Here is a 10,126-nt window from a genome sequence, read left to right as displayed (position 1 = left end):
GAGAGAAAGGAGAGGACCTGAAAGAACGGGGGCAAGGAGGAGTTTAACTGCTGCAAAGGGGAAATGCCAAGTGGCGCACACGGTAATACATAAAGGATAACCATGTTGGAAATATAAGAATGAATACGAGTGTCCATTTAAAATGTTTGAATCATGATATTATCCGCCACATATATTTTGTTAGTAGTTTCTCTTTAAATAGTTTATGAAGCAACTTTCCTAGACAGAAGAGAATGAACCAAGCTACAGCCATGCAATGTGGTCTTTGGTGCCCTCTGGTGGTACTTCGCGAGGCAGACCAAAAACGACTTTGCACCTGTCATTTAGCCATTTCTATATTTCTGGAGAACGAGCCAGCCCACGAAATATACACTCATTCTACTAAGAACAGAATACACACATTCCCCATATTAATTATTTCCATTTAAGGCACATTGTTTTATTTGATATCTTTGTCCTCGTCAAAGTCCTTGACAGGTGAGGCAATCTGGGTAATCCTGACAAGGTAAACCCCTGGTTACAACATCAACACACAAACACACACACACACTCCAGAAGGCTGCTCTTCAATAGACATATATAGGATAATTAAAATATGAGAGTAAACAGACTCATAATAATCACATAACCCTCATTAACCCAATCTCATACATGCTGTACATACAATACACACCCTGCAGTGTCTTCCAGATCACTACATTACTACAACGTCTCTCTGGGTGTGTGTCTTTCTTTCTTGGCTCCGCCTTTTGTAGTAGACTTATAAACTTATAAAGTGGCAAGTGGTCAACCATTGCTATTCATGTCCCTGTGTGCTGTGACCATCATTAAAACATCACAACTGATGATGATGATAATAGCAATGTTATGAAGGATGTGAGGATAGAAGTGTCAGATAGTTCAGTGATTGGAGTATCAGAAGATTAGCCTGGGTGCCAGTCTTCCTGCTCACTGGTCAACTCCCTATGGAATTATGATTACCAAAACAAAACAGCACAAACTGATCTGGAACCAGGCTAGTAGAAGGTGAAACAGTAAAAATAGACAGGGAGGTTTTACACACAGTCCCCCTGCTCTATCCTCTCCTCTGCTGCCACTGGCAGGACCAGGTGAGAGATGCGGCTCCACAGACCACTGAACTTGTCCAAGTCCATCAAGTCAAAGGCGGCCGGCTGGTCAGAGGAAAGGAACTTGTCCTGCAGGTGGTCATCCACCATCTCCTCCACGGCACTCAGTCCCAGGCTGGCCGGCAGCTCCTCCTCACCCCCCAGCAGCACGGTGAAGATGAGCAAGGCCTCCTTGTAGGCTGCATTCTCGTGGTCACAGTAGCGGTAGAATATGATCGTGGAACCCGGGGGCAGCTCCTCAAAGCGGTGGATGACGGCTACGGAATTGTTTCCCTCGAAGGCTTGCCCCAGCTGGGTGTCGATGTCCAGCTTGACCTGGTCGCTGTCCTGGCCAGCCTTGCTGGCCCCGTCGATGTGGATGGAGGAGGCGTTGAGGGCAGAGGAGAAGGCGGAGGCCAGACGCAGGGCAAGGCAGTGCAGCGTCTTCTCCCCCCTGCGGCCTGCTGTCAGCATCAGGCTGACTGGCTCCGTGGGCCGGGCCGTCTGGAGGTGCCTCTCCAGGTGGATCCTGCTCCTCCTCCACAGCTCAGAGCGCTGCCCGGGGAACAGGGCCTCCACCGTCTTCATCTCTCTGTGGAAGGTCTCTGTTCGGTTTAACCCTGTGTCGTCAGGGGGAGACTTGGAGAATATAAAAACCATCGCCATGGACAGCAGCAACCCTATAAACCCAGCGAACATCAACAATGACGCATTACCTGTAGAAAAAGCAAAAACAGGCTTCAGTTATTTGTGGTTCTGATTTCCATGGTTTAGAATTAGTCCTGAGGGAAAATATTTTTTTTTTTTAAACTACAGCCTATTTCCTTGAATTGCAAGTGCCACATCAAATCAGTCCGAGACTACCTAGTGTAGTCTACTAACCAATGAAAACAGAGAGGAAGTGGCAGTCTTACAGAATGGTTCTCCACGTTCTTTAGTAACCCTCTGCTCTGTGATGAGGGGTGGGATCTGGGGCTCTACAGCTCCATCCTCATCTTCCTCTGTAGAGCCTCTCTCACTGCTCTCCACTTGGGCAGTGGTGCTGTTCTCCTCTGGATCACGGCCTGGCTGTTCCATCACTGCAGCAGAAGGCCCCGTCTCCTTTTTTACTAGAGCCACAGGAAACACAAACAGAGGATGAACACAATAAGCAGTGCCTGGTGAAAGTATACACACCTCTTGCAAAGTCTTGCACCTCTCTGATTCAGAGGGGTCGGGTTAAATGCAGAAGACACATTTCAGTTGTACAACTGACTAGGTATCTCCCTTTCTCTTTCACATTTTGCTGCCATCAATTTAAATAATAAAAATGTATTAAATTACATGTTTTTCCTACCGATCTACACAACCTACTCCACATTTTCAAAGTGAAACAAAATTCACTCCAAATCATCCATTCTGTTTGCAACAAGACAAGACAACACGGCAAAGACATTCACTTTTTGACCTAAATTAAAAACGAGATTGTTGTATTGGATTTGACCCAGAGTAAAACCCTCTGCATGTTCAAGTATTGTGTTGGCAGCAGTTATGGGTATGCTTGTCACCAGCAGGGACTGGGGAGTTTGTCAGGATCAGAAGAAATATGAAAGGAACAAAGCCCAGGTAAAACATTAAGAGGAAACCCCACCCTCAGTCTTCTGAAAACTAAAACTATCCCAGGTTTGGAATTAAACTAAATATATTGCCAAGGACACACCAGAATGGCTTTGAGTGTTCCAGTCTCAGTCCTGACTTAAAATTGCTTGAAAATCAGAGACAGTTTCAATATTGCTGTCCATCAATGATTCCTAAACAAATTAACTGAGCTGGAGCAAATTTGACAAAAACTATGGATATACAGTGTACAAAACATTAAGAACACCTGCTCTTTTCATGAGACTGACCAGGTGAAAGCTTTGATCCCTTATTGATGTCACTTGTTAAATCCACTTCAATCCGTGTATCAATACTAGGAAGGTGTTCTTAATGTTTTGTGCATCACTGGTTTGGGGACATGAGGCTGTAGCCATTATGCATATCACATACACTTTGTCATGTAGGATATTTCTTTATTTAGGCTACATTAAACATATATTTAAATATTATTCCAGTGATGGAATGATTGGCTATGAAATGATGTAATGATCGGCTATGAAAAGCCAACTGACATTTACTCCTGGGGTGCTGACTTGCTGCACCCTCGACAACTACTGTGATTATTATTATTTGACCATGCTGGTCATTTATGAACATCTTGGCCATGTTCTGTTATAATCTCCACCCGGCACAGCCAGAAGAGGACTGGCCACCCCTCATAGCCTGGTTCCTCTCTAGGTTTCTTCCTATGTTTTGGCCTTTCTAGGGAGTTTTTCCTAGCCACCATGCTTCTACACCTGCATTGCTTGTTGTTTGGGGTTTTAGGCTGGGTTTCTGTACAGCACTGAGATATCAGCTGATGTACAAAGGGCTATATAAATACATTTGATTTGATTTGGCCTCGCTGATCGTAGAAATTCCTTGAGATTGTGAAGTGTGATTTTTTTAACTTATCCATTTGGAAAACTGAAATCTATATTTTTTGTGTCCAACATTTTTTAAAACTTGTCCTGGAAAGAGGACAAGTAATAATGTCAAGACCTGCAATAAGACAGAATCAGGGAATTAGATGGTACCATGTTGTTGGGGGGTGAAACATTGAACTTTTCTCACCTTCAGTATCAAGATCCTCCAAGTTCTGGCTCCCCTGACCACTTGATGTATTTGGGGGTAAAGAGGAATCCTGGTTCTGGTTGCTCTGCTCTGCCGGAGTATCTATATCTGCGGTTCTCTGCTCTACCTGAGCATCTTTCTCTGTAGAGTGGCTCTCACTGCTCTCCACTTGGGCAGTGGTGCTGTTCTCCTCTGGATCACGGCCTGGCTGTTCCATCAGTGCAGCAGAAGGCCCCGTCTCCTTTTTTACTAGAGCCACAGGAAACACAAACAGAGGATGAACACAATAAGCAGTGCCTGGTGAAAGTATACACACCTCTTGCAAAGTCTTGCACCTCTCTGATTCAGAGGGGTCGGGTTAAATGCGGAAGACACATTTCAGTTGAATGCATTCAGTTGTACAACTGACTAGGTATCCCCCTTTCCCTTTCACATTTTGCTGCCATCAATTTAAATAACAAAAATGGATTAACTTCTTTGGGACTGGGGGGCAGTATTGAGTAGCTTGGATAAAAAGGTGCCCAGAGTAAACTGCCTGCTACTCAGGCCCAAAAGCTAGAGTATGCATATAATTAGTAGAGTTGGATAGAAAACACTCTGAAGTTTCTAAAACTGTTTGAATGATGTCTGAGTATAACAGAACTCATATGGCAGGCAAAAACCTGAGAAAAAAATCCAACCAGGAAGTGGGAAATCTGAGGTTTGTAGTTTTTCCAAGTCATTGCCTATCAAATATACAGTGTCTATGGGGTCATATTGCACTTCCTAAGGCTTCCACTAGATGTCAACAGTCTTTAGAACCTTGTTTGAGGCTTCTACTGTGAAGGAGGAGAGAATGAGAGCTGTTTCAACCAGAGGTCTGGCCATGAGCTCAGTCTCGCGTGCGCCCGTGAGAGGTAGCTGCGATCCATTGCATTTCTAAAGACAAAGGAATTCTCCGGTTGGAACATTATTGAAGATTTATGTTAAAAACATCCTAAAGATTGATTCTATACATCGTTTGACATGTTTCTACAAACTGTAATAGAACGTTTTTGACATTTCGTCTGAACAAGTGATCGCGCATTATGCATTTGGATTACTGGGCTAAACGTGCGAACAAAAAGGAGGTATTTGGACATAAATGATGGACTTTATTAAACAAACATTTATTGTGGAACTGGGATTCCTGGGAGTGCATTCCGATCAAGATCATCAAAGGTCAGTGAATATTTATAACGCTATTTCTGACACCTCTCCTTCTTTGGAAAATGGCTGGATGTTTTCTGTGACTAGCGCTGACCTAACATAATCGCAAGGTGTGCTTTCGCCGTAAAGCCATTTTGAAAGCTGACACAGCGGTTGCACTAAGGAGAAGTTCACCTATATTTCCATGCATAATACTTGTATCTTTTATCAATGTTTATTATGAGTATTTCTGTAATTTCATGTGGCTCTCTGCACTTTCACCGGATGTTTGTTTGAGACAATGCATTTCTGATCATAACACACCAATTTCAAATGAGGTTTTTGGACATAAAGATTAACTTTATCGAACAAAACACACATTTATTGTGTAACATGAAGTCCTGTGAGTGCCATCTGATGAAGATCATCAAAGGTTAGTGATTCATTTAATCGCTATTTCTGATTTTTGTGAGCCCTCTCCTTGGCTGGAAAATGGCTGTATGGTTTTCTGTGACTAGGTGCTGACCTAACATAATCGTTTGGTGTGCTTTCGCCGTAAAGCCTATTTGAAATTGGACATTGTGGCTGGATTTACAAGAAGTTTATCTTTAAAATGGTATAAAATACTTGTATGTTTGAGGAATTTTAATTATGGGATTTCTGTTTTGAATTTGGCGCCCTGCAATTTCACTGGCTGTTGGCGGGTGACAGACTGACCAGGTGAAAGCTTTGATCCCTTATTGATGTCACTTGTTAAATCCACTTCAATCAGTGTATCAATACTAGGATGGTGTTCTTAATGTTTTGTGCATCACTGTTTTGGGGACATGAGGCTGTAGCCATTATGCATATCACATACACTTTGTCATGTAGAATATTTTTTTATGTAGGCTACATTAAACATTTATTTAAATATTATTCCAATGTTGGCCTCGCTGATCGTAGAAATTCCTTGAGATTGTGAAGTGTGATTTTTTTTACTTATCCATTTAGAAAACTGAAATCTATATTTTTTGTGTCCAACATTTAAAAAAACTTGTCCTCAAAGAGGATAAGTGTTCATGTCAAGACCTGAAATAAGACAGAATCAGGGAATTAGATGGTACCATTTTTGGGGGGTGAAACATTAAACTTTTCTCACCTTCAGTATCAAGATCCTCCAAGTTCTGGCTCCCCTGACCACTTGATGTATTTGGGGGTAAAGAGGAATCCTGGTTCTGGTTGCTCTGCTCTGCCGGAGTATCTATATCTGCGGTTCTCTGCTCTACCTGAGCATCTTTCTCTGTAGAGCCTCTCTCACTGCTCTCCACTTGGGCAGTGGTGCTGTTCTCCTCTGGATCACGGCCTGGCTGTTCCATCAGTGCAGCAGAAGGCTCCGTCTCCTTTTTTACTAGAGCCACAGGAAACACAAACAGAGGATGAACACAATAAGCAGTGCCTGGTGAAAGTATACACACCTCTTGCAAAGTCTTGCACCTCTCTGATTCAGAGGGGTCGGGTTAAATGCAGAAGACACATTTCAGTTGTACAACTGACTAGGTATCCCCCTTTTCCATTTTGCTTCTATCAATTTAAATAACAAAAAATGATGAAATTATATGTTTTTCTTACCGATCTACACAACCTACTCCACATTTTCAAAGGTAAAGAAATTATAGATTTTAGACGGAGATGTCTTGATTGTGTTTGTCTTTATACCCCAGAGTTCATACTTGGTGGAAGCAGCTTTGGCAGCCATTACAGAAGTAAATCCTTTTGAATAAGAGTTTTCCAACCTTGCACAACTCTTAGGGCAACAAACAGTGTACAAAACATTACATCTGAAAAGGGATTACATTTGATGTGCCCCTGGTGACTCGTTGGGCAGGACGCACCACCCTCTGGAGAGCCCTGTGGTTGTGAACGGTGCAGTTGTCGTACCAGGCAGTGATACAGCCCGACACATTGGTGCGGCCTGCCGAAACGAGTCACCAGGGGCACACTGCCTGCCCTCCAGAACAACTACAGCACCTGGTGTCACAGGAAGGCCAAGAAGATCAAGGACCCCAGCTACCCGAGCCACAGCCTGTTCATCCCACTACCATACAGAAGGCGCGGTAAGTACAGGTGCATCAATGCTGGGACAGAGAGACTGAAAAACAGGTTCTATCTCAAGACTATCAGACTGTTAAATAGTCACCACTAGCTGGCCTCCGCCCAGTACCTTGCCCTGAACTTCAGTCCCTGTCATTAGCCGGCTATCAACCAGTTACTCAATCCTGCACCTTAAACGCTGCTGTCTTATGTACAGACATGGAACACTGGTCAACTTGAATAATGTTTACACACTGTTTTAGCCACTTCAAATGTATATACTGTATTCTAGCCCATTCTATTTAACTATTGCTGTCCATATACTATTCTATGTTCTTCAAATATACTACATATTCAATCCACATATTGTCTATAAATTCCCCCCCACACACACACTGACATTGCTCGTTCTTAATTACATTCTTTGACTTTTTAGATTAATGTGTATTGTTGTGAATTGTTAGATATTAGTTGACTTTTGGAGCTAGAAACACAAGTATTTTGCTACACCCACAATAACATTTGCTAAATGTGTATGCGACCAATACAATTTGATTTGGGAAATCATGATAGATAAGAAACGGGTCAATTTAAACTGAACAAAAATATAAAAACGCAACATGCAACAACTTCTAAGATTTGACCGAGTTACAATTCATATGAGGAAATCAGTCAATTTGAAATAAATTGGTTGTGGAAATCAGTAGACCGTAATCTGTGGATTTCAAATGACTGGGAATACAGATTTGCATCGGATGGTCATAGATAGCTTTTTTTTAAAGTAGGGGTACCACTTGCCAGGTGGTAGCAGAGAGAACAGTCTATGACTTGGCTGGCTGGAGTCTGACAATTTTTAAGGCCTTCTTGTGACACCGACTGGTATAGAGGTCCTGGATGGCAGGGAGTGCCTTGCGGTTGGATGCAGAGCAGTTGCTATACCAAACGGTGATGCAGCCCGTCAAGATGCTCTCAATGGTACAGCTGTAGAACTTTGAGGATCTGAGGGCCCGTGCCAAATCTTTTCAGCCTCCTCAGGCTTGTTGTTAAGTTAAGTAATTGGCACCAGGCGTGTGTCCATACAGCCTTTCCCTAGTTAAAGTTTACCCCATTCATAGAAGCTAACTACCTTTAGTGCCTATGATGAAGGCATCTTCTTCCCGGGGGAATTTTGTTAACAGCCCCGACGCTCGGTCTCAACGTGAACACACATTGCTTGAGGTTTTGGAAACATAAGGAAAGAGAGAGATATATATATATATATATCTTTCATATCAGCAAGAAATCATTTTTCCTAAAACAAAGGTTAAATTACTACACCATATCTCCATGTTACAGCGTGTATACAGAAGACAGGCGGAAGACAGAGGCAACCACCTGCGCCTATTAGCTATCTAGAATGCTGCTGTGTGTAATGAAAAGCTGCCAGAAACATGTAATAAAAACTGTCAGCTGCAACTGTGTTAAAGATTAGATTTGTTTAATTAGTTTAAGCTGGTTAAAACTGTGTACAGTAAGTGTATATTTAGCGTTTGTGAAATTATTTTGATGTGATATTAAAGTAAAGGGCTTCATGTTTCTAGAACCGTATCACAATTAAGAATCGATTCACTTTTAGATGGAGTATTTGGCTGTATTTTGCCAGAGCTAATCTACCGCTGAAAATAACACAATGTCCTTGGACCAAGGAGTAACGCAGTAGGCACGCCTATACTCTGGCTTAAAGATTTAATGTCACTTTATGGACGACCCAATAAAATACACATAGAAGTGTGTTATAGATCTGTCACTCATTGAAAGCAAGTCTAGGAAGCGGTATATCTGTTCTATGTGCGCTATTTATATGCTTCCCCGTTCTTAGAGATTCTTCGGGATTTTGACAATAAAGCCCTTTATCTACTTCCTCATAAGATGAACCATGGATTCCTTTTATTTCTCTGTTTGCAGTTTGACGGTAGTTGCTAACTAGCTTCCTTCATACTGGATGCAGACACAAAAGTGGTAACCATAAATTCATCTGACATTAGGGAAGTAGATAAAGGCCTTAATAATGGCCAAAATCCCGAACTGTCCTTTAATTTTTGTTATGCTCTTTTACTTTAGGTTTTGTACACCAGCTTCAAAAAGCAGAAAATACAATATTTTTGGATACATATTTCGCAACGGTTTAGATGGTGCGATGATTCTGTACACTTAGTGCTTGTTTTGTCACATAAAGTTAAATTAGGCAAACTGTTAGAATTTTAGCAAACAGAAAATGGCGGAACGATTTCTGTTTATCTGAAGTGATATTAAGTTAGTGTTGCTAGCTATTAGTATAAACACTGTAGTGGTTATTTACCAGAATTGTTTGCATTTCTATCGTGTTATGAGTATACTTACCCACTGTATCGCCTTCCTCAGATAAATATCCGCTTAGAATTTGCCTCTTGGTACAGAGGAGCAATAATAAATGTCGCAGAATGACCGATTATAGCCGGAACATAGATTCGTTAGCTATTTTCTTCCAACGAAATCTATGGAACGTGTCACTTATTTCCGGTGTTCTGTCGAAACGGCCCCTCTTAGGAAACGCTTCTGAAAACGATGTAGCTAGCTAGTCTAAATATTTAATTTGCGCTATACGGTATAATTTATAGTGGAACCATGGATCCAGAGATTTTACTGAACAACCCTACTCAACCAGCGAGTAGGTCGACAAAACAATTGACGAATGTTTTGTCAGGCAGGCAGCTACCTAATTCCATCTACACTGAGCAAAAATATAAACCCAACATGCATCAATTTCAAAGAATTTATAGAGTTACAGTTCAAATGAGTAAATCAGACACTTGAAATAAATTCATTAGGCCCTATTCTATAGATTTTAAATGACTGGGAATATACAGATATGCATCTGTTGGTCACAGATTGATAGTTTTAAAAAAAATAAGTAGGGATGTATATCAGAAAAACAGTCGGTATCTGGTGTGACCAACATTTGCCTCATGCAGCGCCACATCTCCTTCACATAGAGTTGATCAGGCTGTTGACTGTTGCCTGTGGAATGTTGTCCCACTCCTCTTCAATGGCAGTGCAAAGTTGCTGGATAT

General features: G+C 41.8%; 1 protein-coding gene across 4 annotated transcripts; it reads right to left on the bottom strand.

Annotated features, from left to right (window-relative positions):
• Positions 1 to 410: 410 nt before the first annotated feature.
• On the bottom strand, positions 411 to 9,801 carry LOC139541629 (torsin-1A-interacting protein 2-like). Of its 4 annotated transcripts, none has more exons than XM_071346495.1 (6): positions 9,417 to 9,724; positions 6,250 to 6,354; positions 6,106 to 6,216; positions 3,798 to 4,046; positions 2,021 to 2,215; positions 411 to 1,822 (listed from the first exon to the last, which is right to left on the bottom strand). In XM_071346495.1, the coding sequence occupies exons 2-6, from the start codon at positions 6,320 to 6,322 to the stop codon at positions 1,056 to 1,058; spliced, it is 1,395 nt and encodes a 464-aa protein (XP_071202596.1). In that variant the 5' UTR covers positions 6,323 to 6,354; positions 9,417 to 9,724; the 3' UTR covers positions 411 to 1,055. The 4 variants fall into 4 exon arrangements, with proteins under 4 accessions (XP_071202596.1, XP_071202595.1, XP_071202594.1 ...); XM_071346494.1 differs by adding an exon at positions 8,164 to 8,249 and having other exon boundaries at positions 6,106 to 6,354; positions 9,417 to 9,723; XM_071346493.1 differs by having other exon boundaries at positions 6,106 to 6,354; positions 9,417 to 9,801.
• Positions 9,802 to 10,126: the final 325 nt, after the last annotated feature.

This window comes from Salvelinus alpinus, chromosome 16 (assembly GCF_045679555.1).
Source record: "Salvelinus alpinus chromosome 16, SLU_Salpinus.1, whole genome shotgun sequence".
Lineage (NCBI taxonomy): Eukaryota > Metazoa > Chordata > Actinopteri > Salmoniformes > Salmonidae > Salvelinus > Salvelinus alpinus.
The sequence above is the reverse complement of the archived record's forward strand: the minus strand, read 5'-3'. Positions and strand labels throughout refer to the sequence as shown.